Below are 20,537 nucleotides of genomic sequence, written 5' to 3'. Positions count from 1 at the left end.
GTCCTCCCTGATCTCACATTGCTCTGATTCTCAGAGCTTTACCAGAGCTGTGTTCATTAGGTCACACAACGGAAAACATTTAAAAATGTTTTTAAACATTTTGCAATGGAAAATGGAAATTAGCATAGTAGTTCCTCCCTGTTTGGCGCTTTTCTTCCGTTTAGTGCCGAATGAACAAAACCCAGGCCCAAGGAGTGATGTTTACCCTGCCGGGAGCCTCTCTTTGTGGGGATGCAGGATATAGGGGCCGGGCAGATGGTTGGAGTGGGCGGTTAGTGATGGGAAAGGTCCCTGGTGTTAAGCTGTGCCTTTAATTTGTCCCTTTCCCCCTTACAAATAGAGCCTAATCCTTTCCCTGTTAGGATTCTCCTTGGACAACTGGGTTGTATTCATTAGGCACCAAATAGAAAATGGTCTAAAAAACAGTGATGGGTTGTCCAATAAGAAGCGCTCATTTCCGTTTTACATTACAAAATGTTTTTCAATGTTTTCTGTTGCATGCCCTAATGAATACCACCCAGTATTGGAGAGGCTCCTCTTACAGGACACAGGAAATGGCCCTTAGGGAACATCTGAGGATTCTGACTTCTTGGTCCGACCGTTTCGAGTTGAGGCCCTTTTTTTACGAAGCAAACTGGGTCTTTTAATTGCTAATAGATTGAGCTCTGACCAAAGCCAATGCACGCTGGGAAAGTGCACGCCTCCAGGAAACTGAGTTTCTCACAGTTTCAAAGACGTTACCCTAAAATGTGATGTATAGTTCCTTAGCCTTGGTGCCAGCTTGAAAAATTTGTTTGGGTCCCAAATCTGTTTGTGCTATAGTATCTTGCCAACTCCTACTGCACAAACATATCTGGGACCAGACCAAGACAGATCCATCCCCATCAGCACAGTAAAAAGCCCTTTGAATTGGCCCTGGCACTAATTCTTTTTAGCTCTGGCACCAAGACGGCTGCAGACTGGAGGGCAAGCCGTGGCTGGGTTGGGTTGGGCTGGGAGGTGCACCAATGTGCTGTAGCCCCAGGCAGCAGAACACTTTGCCCATGTGCTAACAGCTAACGCACCAAGGAGCATCTGGAAATAAGCAGGTTGCATCAGGAAATACTGTCATTACCACCAACTGGCACTTGCCTTCAGGCTAAGGCCAAGTTCCAAGGTCTCCAGAAGGGGAGAGCAGGGAAAAGGAAAGAACACAGTCACCGGGGTTAGAATTAAAATGGCGGGTGTTAACTACAAAAACACAGCTGCCTTTAAATTGTCAATTGAATGGCTGCAACACTTACACATGTCAGTCATGCTTTGAATGGCGTATTGCGAAGGTATTGTACTGTGCTTGGAAGTGGTTGGTAACGTAAGGGCAGTCTTAGATCTGAACATTTCAAAGTGCAGAGCTAAAACTGTCCTAGGTCATGTTAAGTAGGGAGAAAATGTTTTGAAACATTTTGAATTGGGGAAGTACAACTTGAATTTGTCCATTAAGGATGCACATTTTATCTTTCGGTTGGAAATCAATTTTGCTAAGGTATGACCTACTGAACTCCCCTGGTCTCAAGTTATACATTATTACTGTAGTAAGGAAGGACTGCAGTTGCACCTTCAAGGAAATCATTCAGAGCAGAGGAACCCAATTGATTCATGATGTGGTGACTGTGAGCACCAGGGCAGCGCCCTGAATAGCACCCTATTCCCCATATAGTACACAACTTTTGACCCATAGAGCTCTGGTCAAAAGTAGTGCGTTATGTAAGGAATCCATTCATGATGTGGTGACTGTGAGCACCAGGGCAGCGCCCTGAATAGCACCCTATTCCCCATATAGTACACAACTTTTGACCCATAGAGCTCTGGTCAAAAGTAGTGCGTTATGTAAGGAATAGGAGTCAGGTGTTGACGAGTGTAAAGCTTGATACCATTAGCCCAAAATTCAGACATATTAAACCATTTATATTAAAATTATACTGGACATTTTTCACCCATATCCCCCTCAAACTATTATGTTTCTAGGTATCATGCATGTTTTCAGAAACAGTTACGTGAATGGCCAATATTTCAACTCTCTCAATTGTCCATGGAGGCCGAGTGATTTTCCATTGTCACAAACACACCCAAATGATGTTCAACTAGCAGTATTTAGTATGCCGTTGGGCATCCCTACTCAGGTAACGGTCTAAATCACTCCTAACCGAATATGGTTAAAATAGACTAATGTTTCATGCTCTGAGATTAAGTTCTATGATGGGAAAGCAACAAAGTTAAAACTAGACCGTCAGAAATCTGCTTAAGGGGGCTTCAGATGTCTCCCCACAAGCCTAGGCCTCAGTCCATCTCATACCGTCCCATAGTGCTTTGCACATAGTCTTAAAGGCCCCTCATCAGATCAGCCATTTGTATTTGGCAGTGTGTTGTGAGTGTGTATGTGTGGTTTAGGTCAGTGAGATAGGGGTTAGAGTGTTCGAGAACCTCAGGTCAGTCATCATCAACATGCCCTGGAGAGACAGCCAAGTCAGTCATGTGCCAGTTGCAAATGGGTGGCAAAAGGGCTTCTTCCACACGGCTCCTGATAGTCACACTAAATTGTCTTGAAAAACCATATGCGTAATGTTGGTTGTCAAATTTCTCTGCTATCACCTGTCTTTCAGGGTCACGTTCTATTTTGAGCCATAGACCGATAAGTCGTCTGGTCTTAGCAAGTGTGTTTATGGCTGCAGAGGATAGACCTCATTTGAAAGCAGAACTTTTGGAGGTGCATGGTACTGGATTGCATATACAGTGCATTCGGGAAGTATTCAGACCCCTTGACATTTTCCACATTTTGTTACGTCACAGCCTTACTCTAAAATGTATTCAATATTTTTTTCCCTCATCAATCTACGCACAATACCCCATAATGACAAAGCAAGAACAGGTTTTTGAAATATCATATTTGCATACACCACCGTTCAAAAGTTTGGAGTCACTTAGAAATGTCCTTGTTTTTGAAAGAAAAGCATATTTGTTGTCCATTAAAATAACATCAAATTGATCAGAAATACAGTGTAGACATTCTTAATGTTGTAAATGACTATTGTAGCTGGAAATGACAGATTTTTTTATGGAATATCTAGATAGGCGTACAGAGGCCCATTATCAGCAACCATCACTCCTGTGTTCCAATTGCACGTTGCGTTAGCTAATCCAAGTTTATCATTATAAAAGGCTAATTGATCATTAGAAAACCCTTTTGCAATTATATTAGCACAGTTGAAAACTGTTGTCTGATTAAAGAAGCAATAAAACTGGTCTTCTTTAGACTAGTTGAGTATCTGGAGTTTCAGCATTTGTGGGTTAAATTACAGGCTCAAAATGACTAGAAACAAAGCACTTTCTTCTGAAACTCGTCAGTCTGTTCTTGTTCTGAGAAATGAAGGCATTTCCTTGCGAGAAATTGCCAAGCAACTGAAGATCTCGTAGAACGCTGTGTACTATTCCCTTCACAGAACAGCGCAAACTGGCTCTAACCAGAATAGAAAGAGGAGTGAGAGGCCCCAGTGCACAACTGAGCAAGAGGACAAATATATTAGAGTTTCTAGTTTGAGAAACAGACGCCTCACAAGTTCTCAACTGGCAGCTTTATTAAATAGTACTCGCAAAGCACCAGTCTCATCGTCAACAGTGAAGGGACGACTCCGGGATGCTGGCCTTCTAGGCAGAGTTCCTCTAGTGTAGTCTAGTGTCTGTGTTCTTTTGCCCATCTTCATATTTTCTTTTTATTGGCCAGTCTGAGATATGGCTTTTTCTTTGCAACTCTGCCTAGAAGGCCAGCATCCCGGAGTCGCCTCTTTACTGTTGAATATTTTTGCGATTTTTCAAACTTGTTCTGTTTTTTATTTTTAATAAATGTGAGGGAAAAAAAATCTAAAAACGTGTTTTCGCTTTGTAATTATGGGGTATTGTGTGTAGATTGATGAGGGGAATACAATTATTATTATTTTTAAATAATGCTTAAAGTAACAAAATGTGGAAAAAGGGAAGGGGTCTGAATACTTTCCAAATGCACTGTATGAAGGAAGGGAAGGAGGGAAGGGGGGAGGGAGGGAGGGAAGGAGTCATCCTACATGAGGAGGGAGTAAAAATGACTGAAAAGGAATGAGCAAACAAAGGCATGTCTGTGACTGCGGGACCGCTTCCAAACTCAGGAAGAGAGACAGGAGAAATCCGACTCCTGGCTCATTATGATGATTGGATTTACTGTTCACTACCCCAGGGCTTTTTACTACTTCCTCTTTGTTTTCTTAATAAAGATGATTTACTAAGGGGAAATCCGGTTTGCTTTGATATTGAGTTTGATAAGTCATTATTTATAAATTAAGACTTTCAACTGTACGCCAGTTGTAGCTTAGCTTAATCCCTAGACCCAGAGCTAAACTCTTTTTAAAGCCACCTTCGTCAGAGCAGACAATGAGAGGCCGCATAAGAGGTCAAAGTGAGTCAGGGCAATCAGTGCAATATGACACCTGTGTTAAATCAACATCACTCGCAAAAATGACTCTTCAATTGCAGCACACCGGTATTCAAATTAATCATTTGTGGCTTTGCACATTTGCTCAGTTCATTATACTGCTAGTCAGGGAAATTAACCTTGTTTAGCCATGTGTTCAATGATGACAGATGAGACAGGTCTCTCTACGCCAGACCCTAGTTCAAAGCTTGTGAAGTTCCTAGGCTCAGAGAGGGCATATTTCTAGTTATCACCTCATCTTCAGATGGACGTGCTGAGACACTAGCCTGGTTAAACCAGACTGAACACTCACCCTTCTGACGCTACCAGGCTACAAGAGCCACCCTTAGAACTAGTCCTTGGCAGGGATTCCTGTGGTCAGTCCACAACAATTGGTTATCCGAAGGGAAGATGGGAAAATATGTCTCTCAATCATAGATGCATTATTAGCATCATTATAATTTACTCCATGCAGGGTTGTTAGTCCATGTCTATAAGGAGAAATAAAGCAGTTCTGAAAGTATCCGGCCCCTCAACCTATGAATCAAAGAAATGCAGTCAGGTTGTGGCCTAAAGTTCTCAATGCCAGAGCTTGTTGGGTAATTGTGTTGAAGACACTATCCAGATGTTTTGAGGTCAGGGAGAGGTCAAGGCTTATCCAGCTCATTCTTTTAATTCTTCTAATCCATGAGTGTATTACAGGGACACTATCAGCTTATATGATCTTACCAACAAGGCGCTTGTTGCCAAGTTGATTCCACAAAGTGGTACTACTTGTACGAGGACCTTATCCTTACATTTCATTGTCATTATTTGGCTCTGTTCAAACTCTAAACAGAGAAGAAACGGTAGACGTTATCCTGAGTACCACAGGTACAGAAAGCTCTTTCTCAGGAAGTGTGTTGGCTTTCTTGGAGGACTCGCTGACAATATTCCAGTTGGAGAATCTATGACAATATTCCAGCTGGAGAATCGCTGACAATATTCCAGCTGGAGAATCTCTGACAATATTCCAGCTGGAGAATCTCTGACAATATTCCAGCTGGAGAATCTCTGACAATATTCCAGCTGGAGAATCTCTGACAATATTCCAGCTGGAGAATCGCTGACAATATTCCAGCTGGAGAATCTCTGACAATATTCCAGCTGGAGAATCTCTGACAATATTCCAGCTGGAGAATCTGACAATTTTCCAGCTGGAGAATCTCTGACAATATCCAGCTGGAGAATCTCTGACATTATTCCAGCTGGAGAATCGCTGACAATATTCCAGCTGGAGAATCTCTGACAATATTCCAGCTGGAGAATCTCTGACAATATCCAGCTGGAGAATCTCTGACAATATTCCAGCTGGAGAATCTCTGACAATATCCAGCTGGAGAATCTCTGACACAGGAAACCACTCTAACTCCTCCTAAGCTCGTTGCTAAGCAGAAGGAGACAGGCAAGATGCCAAATACAAGCTTTTGTCAAAGACCTGTGACCCATTAGACATTGTGAGCAGCGGTCTCAAATGAAGGACACCATTGTTCCTCACATGAGAAAACAGCTAAGGTATACTGCTGATTAACTCAGAAACAGCAAACTATGCCTTCCTGGAACTAAATGGATGACATCATTTTGAACTGATGATGGACACGGTGGACACTGGACAACTGTGTAATTTTTCTTACTAAACGGCCTCGCAAATAGCATTATGTAATGTGTTATATGTAAACATCTTTATACACCATTTGCAATAGTGATCTCCTTGACAAATTGTCTAGTAATCTGATACACTGTGTTTTTAGATGTTCTGAAAGCTTATTTTCCATTACCATTGCACATTAGTTCAGGAGTTACTGAGTAACAAAACGTTTGTATTTTTCAGCCCGTCCACTACAAGTGAAGCAGCCACTACCATAGAGGAGGATAACCACAACACATCTGCACAGCGGTCAACAGAACAACCTACTCGCAATTTATAACTCAAACTGTCTCCACTTTGCTTTGGTACCCATTCCATGAAGAAGCAGGAGACAGGCTTCCATTGAGTCAGGGACAGTGATGGGTTTACAGAGAGGGGCACTGCGATGGGCACTTCCCTGGCTGCTGCTGGTCGTGGCTGGAGGGTCACACAGCTCCCTGGTGAAGACTAACCTAGGGTTGAGGGTGAAGAGGGGCCAGCCGGCCTACCTGCAGGAGGGGGACCTGCAGTTCCACATCCCCCCGGTGAAGGATGCCTGCAAGGTGGAGGTGGTGCTCAACGAGCCAATTACGCAGAGGGTGGGGACGCTGACACCCCAGGTAATGTAACTGGCTTCTTTGTGGCAGGTCAACAGGTGGTAACCATTGCTTTTCCAGTTGTAAGTTGAATAGTCATCTAAGAGGGGATGATAGGAGACAAGCACACATTGAAGACCCTGCCCATGGCAGAAACACTCGGCACATCGGACACAGGACCCTAAGTAAGATGTATTTTTACCTGCCTGTTTACCACTTAGTGGTGGTGGACCTCTGAAAATGTCCTACCTGTTACAACTGGAACAGAAGTCTGAACAACCATTTACTATCCAGGAAAAGGGTTTGTGACAGACAACTGCCCTGGGGTAAACCTGGCAGTAAAACGCTAATAACAGTATGTCACTGGCATGTTTCTCCCCCATAATGAGAATCCCTGACAACGCTTAACACACTGTCCTAATTGCTGATCATAAAAACAGACCATAAAGCTGTTATATTAGGAGGTTTAGGTACAAGGGGGATTGTGATACAGTATGTACCATGGTATGTTCCTTAAGCAGTTCTTCAATAGGCTCTAGGCCAGGGCCGGCTCTAGCTTTTTTGAGGCCCTAAGCAATATTTGGTTGGGGAGCCCCCCTTACGAGTGGGCAAAATGTTTTAGTGCCCCCCCCCCTTCATGACAGAGAGATACATTTACTTTTTAAAGTCAATTTCCTGTAATTCTACAAATGTTGCCATCGGTCATAGAGAACATGTACCAATTTTAAAGCAATTTTTCTGCAGTTCTACACATTTTACCATGGGGAAGAAAGAAAATAATGACATTTTATAATGCATTTCATGCAATTCTACTCATTCTGCCATGGGGCAGAAATATATTTTGCCGTTTTAAAGCAAGTTGTCTGCAGTTCTACACATTTTGCCATGGGACAGAGAGAAGTCATGTAATTCTACTCATTTTGCCATGGGACAGAGAGAAGTCATGTAATTCTACACATTTTGCCATGGGACAGAGAGAAGTCATGTAATTCTACACATTTTGCCATGGGACAGAGAGAAGTCATGTAATTCTACTCATTTTGCCATTGAGCAGGGAGAAAATTTTGATTTTTTTTAATACATTTCAAGCAATTCTACTCCTTTTGCCATTGGGCAGAGATACTGTTTTTTGTTTTAAATGATTACTTCAAGTTTAGATAACTGGCTAGACTGACTATCCAATCTAAAAATTGTTAGATGACATGGCTAACTGAGTGACTGTCAGTGCTGCTGCACAAACACATTTTTGACTTGCACCGTGTGTATTTTACTATTCAAACACTCCAGGGGCCCTAAGCGACCACTTATGTCCTGCTCTAGACCCGAGGGGCTCATTTCCTGGACAAAACAATCCTGGACTAAAAAGCACTTTAAATGGAGATTCTCTATTGAGGATGCTTTTTAGTCCTAGGCATAATATGTGTATTGGAAACCGGCCCTTAATGATTTGGGCTTGAAAGTAGTTTTTTTTTGGTTTGAAAATTCGTGGAAAATGCTAATATTAGCAATTGGTGGCAGTGGCTATACAAACTCAACCAACGTGAGTATTGCAGTGGATGTCATTAGTCATTGGAACCCCTTGAAACTGATATGTCTGATCCTCAGAAGAGGAAAAGGAAGGTAGATCTGAGCATTTTATGTCTGACCCTGGACACTAATTGAGCTGTTGTCTGCAGGGAGAGACAGGCAGCCTCCAGGCCTAATGAAGGTCTGTTGACAGACTCCGGGCTTTTCCCTGTGCCCTCCCTAGTAGCCTACATGTCTGAGATGACTTGAGATACCCCTACGCAGCCGGAAATGTTGCCACCCACTCTCGTGTGTTGTTTGGTTACTGTGTAGCACTTTTTAAGGCCGCTATTACTTGTTGTTCACGATGAACAACATCAAGTAGTTACTTTAAATGGTGCTAGTTATGTGGCGGTGACTGTAGAGAGTATTTATCCTAAATAAGCAACAATGGTAACGTTATATTACTACCAGATGACAGGACGAAACCTCTGGTTTAGGTGCAGCTTGGGTTGCTCTGTTTTGTTTTTCTTCTGAATGTTACTTGAATAATGGGTAAACAAGACAGTGTTTTTCTGTTCGCTGTTTTGAGAGGAAAAACAACTTTTGATTTTATTAGCATTTTTGCTCTCTCTCTCCTATTTAGCTGGTGTTTTTTGAGGACTCTTTTTATGCCCCTTGTAAGATTTACTGCAATAAACTAAGCCTCAAGCTACATACATGGGAACCTTATTTGACCAGTTTTGTTGCAAGAGTATAATAATCCTGCAGCGGGAAGATTGTTAATTTATTAAGTGGTCATTTGGAAATGGTTTTTTTCTGAAAGGCTACAGTAGCCCACGGCTGCATTTCGGATATATCTGATTTTATTTTCACATCAAAATTGTAGGTGTTTGACTGCCACTACCTGGCTGATGACATAAAGTATGTCCACAATGGCTGCCCGATACTAAAAGAAGATACTGTCAAGCTTCGACTCTACAGGTACCTGCATCTTTCCAAATTCTATTCAGAGGTTCTATGATTACATGTATTGTATTTATAATTGTAAAAAAAAATATACCCATTTTGAATTAACTAAAAAAATGACACTGAAGGAGACTGAAGACATCACTTCCTGCAAAACAGAGTAGATGGCAACAGGAATTCTTTATTGTACTAAGTATTGTACTCACTTATCACCTCCCTGTAAAGTTGGCCCCACTTGTAAAAGGAAGTTCTGACCACTGGTACTGTTTTCAGTGTGACTAGATGGTCTTCTCCCCAGGTTCACAGAGACAGAGACCTTTACAGAGGTCTTCTTCCTGCGTGTGGAGATCATGGAACCTGACTGCAACATCATCAAACTAGGGCCCAAGTCCCTGGTGGTGCCAGAGTTCTACGGCCTGTCCGACACGCTGGACGGCAACGTGGTGTCCTTCCACTATGAGAGGATGACCAGTCTTGAGTGTAGCATCCGTGTGAACACCCACGAGACACACCTCCCGGGTCATGGTCAGTTGGTCATTGGGGAGCCAGACCAGCTGGAGGCCAGAGGGGACGAGCCGGAGAGCTTCATTCCTCTCCGGCAGCAGCTAGGTATGGATGTATAATAGTATTACTGTTGTAAAATATTGGTAGTAATGGTAACAAGAGTAGTGATACAGTCAATTGGTAGATAATTGGCAAACTCAGAATGTTGGATGTATTAAAAGTAGTGTTCAACATGAACTGAATTCATTTGAATGCATGAGAAATCAGTGTAATGCATGAATTCCAACCAAAATCATTTACTTGTCCTTGAACACATCCCCCTAACCTCACTTCCTCTTCTAATCGTACAGATAACAAGGCCAGGGCCATGTGTAAGACTGAGGACTGCCTGAACGGCCTGAAGCTGGCAAAGGTTATCAAAGTGCCCTGTGATGAGTTCCTGGTGATGGGCCTTAGGTACCAGCACATAGACCCACCGTCTCCAGACGTGGACTACATCGCCCTCCGACTGGACCTCACCGACACCAGGAGCGGGAGCATATACCAGGTACTTTACGCTATTTCTCATCAGAAACATTTTCTAGAAGTTACCAAAATGTTGAAGGATTGAAATCTTGAGGTCAGTGAAAGTACTTCATATGCTGCGAAAGTTCAACTAAGAAATTCAGCCTCCTTGTTAGCACAACCTCACGGTAGGAATGCTTTGTTTGTCTGTATTTTTGTAACTAGGCAAGTCAGTTAAGAACAAATTCTTATTTTCAATGACAGTGGCTTAACTGCCTTGTTCAGTGGGAACATGACAGATTTTTTACTTGTCAGCTCAGGGATTTGAGCTTGCAACCTTTTGGTTACTAGTCCAATGCTCTAACCACTAGACTACCCTGCCGCCCAGGGTACCCTAGTGATTTAACCATGTGTCTATGTGCTTGTGCTTGTGCTTGCGTTTGTATGTGCAGTCGGAGCGGGCCTGGATACCTGTCCACATCCCTGGCGCTGTTCCCAACCAGCCGCCCAAGCCAGCCTTCATGTCCATGTTTATCCTGGAAGTGGACCAATTCATCCTCACGCCCCTCTCCACTGCCACCCTGGACGCAGAGGACGGAGAGACCCCCAAACAGCTGCTGGTGTTCAACATCACCAAGCCCCCCCTAGAGGGCTTCATCACCCACCTGTCAGACCACACGCGACCCATCTTCTCCTTCACCTGGGTGGACCTCAACGACATGCTTATCGGCTACCAGCCACCCAACTCATCCCACACCCAGCGTAGGAACTATGAGGTGCCCATTACTGTTTCCTTTGTTTGGCCCATCACATTCACAGTGTTTAAATTCAATTTCCATTGTATTTAAGGAGGTGGTGGAACAGGTCCAAAAGTGTGGCAACATTTTGTTTGGCATAACAACAGAGTTGGCTATACATTCCAAACAGATCTGAGACCAGGCTAGAATGGCATCTTTCTCAGGCCATCAGATGTAGTTTCTCTTCAACAGGTGGAGTTTGAGGTACATGACTTCTTCTTTGAGAAGAGCGCCCCGATCATGGTCCACATGTCAGTTAGAACAGCAGACACCAATGCACCCAGGGTGTCCTGGAACATGGGTAGGTGTCAATGGCAGTAGAGGCCGGTGGGAGGAGCCATAGGAGGACGGGCTCACTGTAATGGCTGGAATGGACTCATGGAACGGAGTCAAACATGGTTTCCATATGTTTGATACGTTCTATGTATTCCATTCCAGTCATTACAATGAGCCCGTCCTCCTGTAGCTCCCCAAACCGGTCAATGGGTGTATTCCAGATACACAACTTCTGCACAGATCTTGTACAGATTATAAAATGGTTATGTCACAATGTGATCTTTCTAGGTCTTAGTCTTCTTGAAGGTCAGTCTCGTCCAATCACTTGGGATCAGCTCCAGATTGTGGACAACGACAACTTCAAGGCTGTACGCATCATCACTGTCGACGGCCTCCAGCATGGCAGGCTAACACTGAGAGGTATAGAACTCCTTCAATAGCATCATTTGATTGTTATTCTATTTTAATTACTTCTAGGATGTCGGCAACATCCCCACTATGTGTCCATAATCTGCAGGTGGCAAGGGTTTCATGTTCACCGTTGCCGACATCCTCGCGGGCGCTGTGCGCTACCATCACGACGACAGCGACACCACCAAGGACTTCATCATCTTCCGCATCACCGATGGGCGCCACCAGACCCGGCACAAGTTCCCCATCAACATCCTGCCCAAGGATGACAGCCCACCATTCCTCATCACCAACACAGTGCTGGAGCTCTCTGAGGGCCACACGGCCCTGCTGAGAGGATCCATACTGCAGGCCTCAGACATGGACTCAAGCGACGACTACATCCTGTTCAACATCACCCGGCCACCGCAAGCTGGAGAGCTCATGAAGATCCCTGGTCCTGGACTCACTGGTGAGGAGAGGAGCACTCTGAATAGACCACATTGTTTTACAAGGCACAGCTATTGTGCACACTTTGGTTCCCAGCTGAATGCAATTGCAAGGCATAGCAATGGGGAACTTTTGCCGAGCTTTATTATGCAATGACCGACTTGTTGTTTAGTTTGATAATCACATGCCAGTTTTAGAATGATATTCTTCAATATACAGGTAACTGCCAAAATAATGGAAACACTTGAGTAAATAAGGGATGCAAAAGTATATTGAACGCAGGTGCTTCCACACAGGTGTGGTTCTTGAGTCAATTAAGCAGTTAACATCCCATCATGCTTAGGGTCATATATAAAAATGCTGGGCAGGCCATTATTTTGGGGTCAGTGCTATCCTGGCTCCTTGGGACATCCCTACCCTAACCCTTACCATAACCCTAACCTCAACCTTTACCTAACATTAACCTTTTAAAATGTACATTTCAATGGGTTAGGGATGTCCCAAGGACCCTGGATAGCCCAGACCATTACTATGGTTGCCATGGCTATGCTTCCATAGGATGACAATGCCCCCATCCAAAGGGCACGAGTGGTCACTGGACGGTTTGATGAACATGAAAACAATGTAAATCATACGCAATCATACTCAGTCACCAGATCTCAACCCAATTAAAACACTTGTGGGAGAATCTGGAGCGGAGCCTGAGACAGCTTTTTCCACCACCATCAACAAAACACCAAATAATGGAATGTCTCGTGGAAGAATGGTGTCACATCACTCCAATAGAGTCCCAAACACTGGAGTTGTTCTGGCTGGTGGTGGCCCAACGCCCTTTTAAGACCCTGTACATTGATGTTTCCTTTATTTTGGCGGTTACCTGTATGTTTCAGTTAAGTCACACAGCCTCATAAATTATCACTTAGTTTTATCTTAAATCATCTGTTAAAAAGAAAATGACAATGGTGTTCTTTTCCTTGGTTCTCTCAGGTTATCCTGTCAGCCGTTTCCTGCAGAAGGACTTGTTCCACTCTGTGGTCTACTACCGTCATCTAGGGAATGAGGTGTTTGATGACTCCTTCGAAGTGGTGCTCTCGGACTTCCATGACCCACCCAACCTTTCAGAACCTCAGGTGAGTTGTACCATTACCGGATCGTGTACAATTGCAGATTCATAAAGTTGGATTGAATGGAATTCAAACTCCTCAAATGTCATTCAAAGCTAATGTGGTCTCCCACCTTTACAGGTCATAGTGGTGCACATCAACCCTGTGCCTGACCAGCCACCTAAAGAGGTCCCTGGGGTGACTCGCTGCCTGGTGGTCAAAGAGACAGAGGTGGTCCACCTGACCAAGAAGCAGCTTCACTTCATCGACCTGGAGTCCCCTGACAGCGAGCTCACATACACTGTTACCACTCCGCCCTTCTACAGCAGGTCTTATGGGTGAGCATCTCATGTCGAGTTAAGTTTGTTTTTGCCATTTGCAGGGATAGAATGCATACTGTACACTTGGTACCAATAGGGAAGAATGATTACCAATGCTAATACGTTAAGGCATCCCCCTTCAAACTCGACTGTTACGTTCAATGTGCTATTTTCCTGTTGGCCAGGGGCCTTGATGCAGGGAGGCTGTTCCTGGTTGACAGCATTGCCAAATTCACCAAGGATGCTGAAGCCCCAGTGTTAAGGTTATTCACACAGGTAAGCTCAGATATGTTTACCCCCCAGTTATTTTGGCTGGACGGGAGAGAAATGTCAGACTAGGTTTACTAACACCTTTATTGTTCCAGCATGCAGTCAACTACATGAAAGTGGCCTACATGCCTCCCATCCTGGACATTGGGCCTTACCCGCAGCACATCCAGTTGGTGCTCTCCGTCACCAACCAGCAGGGAACCACAGTCGCTGGCATCTGCTTCAACATTACCGTGGTGCCAGTGGACAACCTGGCCCCAGAGGTATAAGGTTGTGTTCAAAGTTATCAAGCTAGATGACACTTCTGTGTCTTCTAACCTCCAACCTGTCACAATCATGCTAGCACGGCTAACTCTACCACAAGCTGTCTAGGAGTAGCTGAAGCAGGTTGAAGACTCTACACCAAGGCGATTGAGGCCCTCGAAGGCCAAAGTACTGCTGGGTTTTATTTTCTACCTGGTAGTTAATTGGTCCATTTATATCATGAATTGAACAGACAATTTAGCCCTTAAATAAAATTTGCCCTTAAATAGAAGAAGGATTGTTTCATCCCTTCAGGCCCTTCATTGGACAACCCTGCTGTATACTTTATGTTCCCTCCCCAGGTGCACATGAAACCTCTGACAGTGGACGAGGGTGGGGAGTGCTGGGTGGGTCCGGACCACCTGCTGCTGGAAGACCATGACTCTACAGAAGAGAGCCTGAGAGTGGAGCTGAAGAGAGAGCCTCAGCACGGAGCTGTTCAGCTGGATGGCTTCTCCATGAAACCGGGCCAGAACTTCACTGTTCGCGACCTGAAAAGCCTAAAAGTTAGGTCAGATATGATTGATGACACTTCATTACTGCACCCTAACACACTGCGATGCTCATGTAAAGTTTGTACATGTTGGCTGCGTTCCAATGGCCACACTATATACCGTTTAGAACGTATACCCAATAGAAGGCTTGATTCTAAGCATAATGCTAGTGTAAATTTTGGAACAGAGCAGTCATTGGCTATCTATATACAGCATTTACACAAACTGATTCGATAACAAGGAGAGTCAAATTGTGTCAACAATCCTATTGTATCGTGGAACCACAATTGTGTTGGTTTGTCCGTGCAGATATCATCACGACAGCTCGGAAACAGTGGGCGATGCCATTGAATTAATCGCTACCGATGGGATTAACGCAATCAACTTTGTTCTGGAAGTTAAGGTACTGTAAACTTAATGTACATGACCATTTCGATGCTAACAGAGCCAAAAATATGTTACTGTGAATGTTTGCTTTATGAGAGTCAAATACCATATCTTTGTCAACAGGTGACACTGATCAATGATGAGGTTCCAGTTCTCATGCCAGGTCTGAAACCTGTTCTGGACTGTGCAGAGGGACAGGAAGTCATCATCACCGCTGAGTACATTTATGCCACAGACGCAGACAGTGACGATAACAGTCTGACCTACATGATTGCCCGTCAGCCATACCATGGCGTGGTGCGCAAAAACGCCATTGTGGTCGATCGCTTCATTCAGGCAGACATTGTCGCAGGGAGAATCACCTACGAACACACAGGTATTATTGTTAAATCTACCTCATCCCTGCACCACCATAAGTGTATTGCTGGTTTATGACCATTCCATTTAAAAAAATATATATTTGTATACATTAACCCTAACATCTTACAACTTTTATGTTGGCCATCATGTGGTTTTCTGTTTTCTAAGTCAAAAAACATGATTATAGACATATTATTTCATCCCCTTCTTTGAAGCCAAAAACTTGCAATCATGTTTCTTATGTCTCTCAGGAGCGGAGATTGGACTAGCCCCTCGACACGACACAATCACGTTTGTGATATCCGACGGCCAGGCGGAGAACGCTCCGTCATGCTGTAATGACCGAGGGGACACATTGAAAAGAGGCAGGACACAAGTCCAGGAGAGCCTGCCTCTGTATGACCTGAAGGTCACCGTGTTCCCTGTGGACAGTCAGATGCCTTCTATTGCAACAGGTCATGAATGCAGTGATGCTGCAGAAATGCCTATGATCATTTTTAAACATTATTAGTACCCTTGAGATTTGTGAAACGGTTCAAGAGCAAACATACACCTATATTAGCAAGTGTAGGCTAGTGGAAGAAAAATACTGAAAGCAACACTCTGGGCACACCAACAGAAATGTAAAATATTGAGCAATACTGTATAGTGCATTCCATTACTATTTTCTCTCACAATTATACCTAAATGGTCAATCAATATGGATGTTCTTCTCCTCCTTTGTAGGAGATGTGTTTGTGGTGGATGAGGGGGGTGTGGCCCCTATAACTGTAGCCCACCTCAGTGCCTCGGATGTGGACACTCCCCTGGAGGAGCTGGTGATCAGCCTGGTCTCTCCTCCCCAGTATGGCTACATTGAGAATATCCTGCCCAGTCCTGGATTTGAGAAAAGCAACACAGGCATCAGCATCGGTGAGTAGCTTTAACCCGTCATATTTGTCTTCATTTAACCCCAATCACATCACAGGCGTTGCACTTTTTCTTAGACTGTAGTGCTGTAACCTCAAGCCATTTGGAATCCCTCATAAGCAGTGAACAATCCACCGATTTCTTTTCCTAAATAAATCACTTGTTACATTAACCTTTTGTATAAACTCAAACTTTGTCCCCTTTTCGTAGTATGTATTACCAGTATGTACGTTATTAACTGTAAAGGTTTCCGGACTTTTCCACCTCAGCATCTCTCCTCCGGTCTCTCCTCAGCCTCCTTCTCTTACAGTGACATCATGAACAGACATGTGAACTATGTCCAGTCCAGACACCAGAGGATCGAGCCAACCGCTGACCAGTTGATGCTCTGCGTCTCTGACGGGAAACACACCTCTGCCCACGTCCACTTCTACATCATCATCAACCCCATCAATGACGAGGTGCCGGAGTTTCTCGCCAGAAATATCACGGTGAGTCACCCGTCGTCAAGCTGTCAATTATCCACAGCCGAGGTCACCACCAACTCTGGTCCTGGAGAGTTACTGGATGTGGAGGGTTTTATTCAAAGCCCATCACTAACACACCTGGTCCAGGCTGAAGACCATGATTAAGTGGAATTAGGTGTGCTAGTGCTGGTCTGAAACAAAACCCTGCACATCTTGTAGCTTTCCTGGGCCGAATTTGGAGGCTTCGTCTACACTATGTAAAGCTATTATAAAGTTCAAATCAAAGACCGTTTTATTGGTCACATACACATGTTTAGCAGATGTTATTGCGGGTGTAGCAAAATGCTTGTGTTTCAGGCTCCAACAGTGCAGTAGTATCTAACAATTTCACAACAATACACACAAATCTAAAAGAATGGAATTAAGAATATATCAATATTTGGACGAGCAATGTCAGTGCGGCATAGACTGAAATACAGTAGAATAGAATACAGTATATACATATGAGATGAGTAATGCAAAATATGTAAAAATTATTAAATTGACTAGTGTTCAATTATTAAAGTGGCCAGTGATTTCAAGTCTATGTATATAAGGCAGCAGCCTCTAAGGTGCGAGTGATGGCCTTTTTCATGCTCTTCACTCTCGGATTTCACATCTACAACAACTGAAACCCACTAACCACCTATTCTATAGTGCAACATGCCTCAATTCACTCTAGGACCACATCCGGACCGATTTAAACGACATCCCCATTGATGTTCCCGTGTAAAAAGGTGCGAGAGGGCCATATGAAGGAGCTGGACCCTGCTGTTATAAACGCGGTGGATCTGGACATCCCTAAGAACAACCTGCTGTTCAGCGTGGTCCAGGCCCCCCAGCATGGCACAATCATGGGCCGAACGTATGGCAACGACGTGCCCGCCAATGGAAGACCCGTCAACAGGCACAGGGACGCAGAGGTGCTGGTCCAGGACTTCACCATGCAGGAGTTGAGGAATGGTACTGTACTGTGACCAACTCCTTGTGACTCAGAGGCTGCCCTCATATGGACACCGTAGTACTGTGCCATTATTGAGACTGGTGATCCTGAAGAGCATGAAAAAGCTGTTGAGATTCAAGTAGAGCAATTTGGTGGGATTTGTGTACTAGTGATCATCAGTCGTGGGGTTATACATACAGGCACATTCAAATAATGAGTTCACCTCCACTGTTCAGGTATGTCTCTGATGTACATGCATGATGACTCTGAGAACATGGTGGACAGCTTCACCATCCAGCTGAACGATGGGAAACACCAGCTCCAGAGGCACGTGATGGTCAACGTACTCCCTGTCAATGACGAGGAGCCTCGAGTCATAAGGTAACAGATGGGACTTGTTACATTTACACACAGAGAAAACAATTAATTGATGTCCACACGTTCTGTAGAATTTACTATGAGTTTACTTCACCAATAATCCAGACATGGAACATACTGCAACCAGTTTACAACAGGTCGTATAAACGTCCTCCCGCCTAATCTAGACTTCCCTTATATCTGTGCTCCCCCTTCTGGCTTTCCTGAGTACAACACCACAATTTCTCCTTCCTGTGTACATTCGGTACACATTTCACACAAATTAATAAACAAACCGTTTGGGTGAAGCTTCCCCTAGGTACCGATCTAGGATTAGTTTCCACTCCCCCAGTCCTAACCTTAATCATTAGTGGGGGAAATGCTAAACTGACCCAAGCAACTTCACCCTACATGGTTGTCTGCCTTATAGGAACAATGGACTGGAGGTGGAGGCAGGCGAGGCTAGGCTGATCTCCAGTGCTATTCTCTTTGCTCAGGACAGCGACACTACCTCTCAGGAGATAGTCTACATGTTGGAGAGCGTTCCCACTCAGGGACTGCTACAGGTTAAGGTCAGTACACTCCTGTATAATCTGATATGAACTGGTACGTGTTATTAACAAATGCCAGCATAGAAAGAATTGTTCCATGCTAGATTAAAGGGACATTTCACTTAAAAAAAAACATGTATATTTCTAGTTGAAGTTGGACATTTACATACACTTCTACTTTGTGCATGACACAAGTAATTTTTCCAACAATTGTTTACAGACAGATTATTTCACTTATAATTCACTGTCTCACAATTCCAGTGAGTCAGAAGTTTACATGTACTAAGTTGACTGTGCCTTTAAACAGCTTGGAAAATTCCAGAAAATGATGTCATGGCTTTAGAAGCTTCTGATAGGCTAACTGACATAATTTGAGTCAATTGGAGGTGTACCTGTGGATGTATTTCAAGGCCTACCTTCAAACTCAGGGGAAAATCAAAAGACGTCAGCCAAGACCTCAGAATAATAATTGTAGACCTCCACAACTCTGGTTCATCCTTGGGAATAATTTCCAAACGCCTGAAGGTACCACATTCATCTGTACAAACAATAGTACGCAAGTATAAACACCATGGGACCACGCAGCCGTCATACCGCTCAGGAAGGAGACGCGTTCTGTCTCCTAGAGATGAACGTACTTTGGTGCGAAAAGTGCAACTCAATCCCAGAACAACAGCAAAGGACCTTGTGAAGATGCTGGAGGAAACATGTACAAAAGTATCTATATCCACAGTAAAACAAGTCCTATATCGTCCTATATATATATATATATATATATATCCTGTATATATATATAAGTCCTATATAACCTGAAAGGCCGCTCAGCAAGGAAGAAGCCACTGCTCCAAAACCGCCATAAAAAAGCCAGACTATGGTTTGCAACTGCACATGGGGACAAAGATCATCATTTTTGGAGAAATGTCCTCTGGTCTGATGAAACAAAAATGGAACTGTTTGGCCTTAATGACCATCAATATGTTTGGAGGAAAAAGGGGGAGGCTTCCAAGCCCAAGAACACCATCCCAACCGTGAATCACGGGGGTGGCATCATCATGTTGTGGGGGTGCTTTGCTGTGTGAGGGACTCGTGCACTTCACAAAATAGATGGCAAGGGAAATTATGTGGATATATTGAAGCAATCTCTCAAGACATCAGTCAGGAAGTTAAAGCTTGGAGAGCTTCCAAATGGGTCTTCCAAATGGACAATGACCCCAAGCATACTTCTAAAAGTTGTGGCAAAATGGCCCAAGGACAACACAGTCAAGGTATTGGAGTGGCCATCACAAAGCCCTGACCTCAATCCTATAGAACATTTGTGGGCAGAACTGAAAAAGCATGTGCGAGCAAGGAGGCCTACAAACCTGACTCAGTTACACCAGCTCTGTCAGGAGGAATGGGCCAAAATTCACCCAACTTATTGTGGGAAGCTTGTGGAAGGCTACCCAAAACCCGAAAGTTAAAACTGTTAAAGGCAATGCTACCAAATACTAATTGAGTGTATGCAAACTTCTGACCCAATGGGAATGTGATGAAAGAAATAAAAGCTGAAATAAATCACACTCTACACTATTATTCTGACATTTCACATTCTTAAAATAAACTGACTAAGACAGGGAATTTTTTACTAGGATTAAATGTCAGGAATTGTGAAAAACTGAGTTTAAATGTATTTGGCTAAAGTGTAAACGTCCAACTTAAACTGTGTGTCTGTGTGTGTGTATATATATATATATATATATATATATATATATATATATATATATATATATATATATATATATTCTTCATTATTCAACTTTTGAAACATGCAAAATCATGCATGTCAACCTAACATTTTTCAAAAGATATTACTTTCAGTCCACTAATGATTTCACTGTAAGTAAATCATCAACATTCAGT

At 43.6% G+C, this 20,537-nt stretch overlaps 1 protein-coding gene across 5 annotated transcripts in view; it reads left to right on the top strand.

Annotated features, from left to right (window-relative positions):
* Nucleotides 1-20,537, top strand: part of frem1a (Fras1 related extracellular matrix 1a) — a 31,668-nt gene that overhangs the window by 4,272 nt on the left and 6,859 nt on the right. For 4 of the 5 annotated variants that reach the window (XR_016483174.1, XM_036987611.2, XM_036987613.2 and 1 more), the window contains exons 2-22: nt 6,348-6,763; nt 9,135-9,229; nt 9,513-9,823; nt 10,069-10,265; nt 10,675-10,998; nt 11,212-11,320; nt 11,584-11,715; nt 11,813-12,157; nt 13,123-13,265; nt 13,380-13,576; nt 13,744-13,834; nt 13,924-14,091; nt 14,434-14,642; nt 14,935-15,028; nt 15,136-15,388; nt 15,624-15,827; nt 16,099-16,284; nt 16,576-16,772; nt 17,525-17,750; nt 17,967-18,111; nt 18,518-18,659. Coding sequence is in view for 3 of the 5 variants with exons in the window: in XM_036987611.2 (XP_036843506.1) it covers nt 6,524-6,763; nt 9,135-9,229; nt 9,513-9,823; nt 10,069-10,265; nt 10,675-10,998; nt 11,212-11,320; nt 11,584-11,715; nt 11,813-12,157; nt 13,123-13,265; nt 13,380-13,576; nt 13,744-13,834; nt 13,924-14,091; nt 14,434-14,642; nt 14,935-15,028; nt 15,136-15,388; nt 15,624-15,827; nt 16,099-16,284; nt 16,576-16,772; nt 17,525-17,750; nt 17,967-18,111; nt 18,518-18,659 (4,008 nt within the window). In the remaining 2 variants the exon portion in view is untranslated. The remainder of the gene's footprint in view (nt 1-6,347; nt 6,764-9,134; nt 9,230-9,512; nt 9,824-10,068; nt 10,266-10,674; nt 10,999-11,211; nt 11,321-11,583; nt 11,716-11,812; nt 12,158-13,122; nt 13,266-13,379; nt 13,577-13,743; nt 13,835-13,923; nt 14,092-14,433; nt 14,643-14,934; nt 15,029-15,135; nt 15,389-15,623; nt 15,828-16,098; nt 16,285-16,575; nt 16,773-17,524; nt 17,751-17,966; nt 18,112-18,517; nt 18,660-20,537) is intronic. The other variant, XR_016483175.1, reaches the window with a different exon arrangement.

Source organism: Oncorhynchus mykiss, chromosome 9, assembly GCF_057628025.1.
Source record: "Oncorhynchus mykiss isolate SJ-2025 chromosome 9, ASM5762802v1, whole genome shotgun sequence".
In the NCBI taxonomy this organism is placed as follows: Eukaryota; Metazoa; Chordata; class Actinopteri; order Salmoniformes; family Salmonidae; genus Oncorhynchus; species Oncorhynchus mykiss.
Note: the sequence above shows the minus strand (reverse complement) of the source record. Positions and strands in the feature narration are given on the sequence as shown.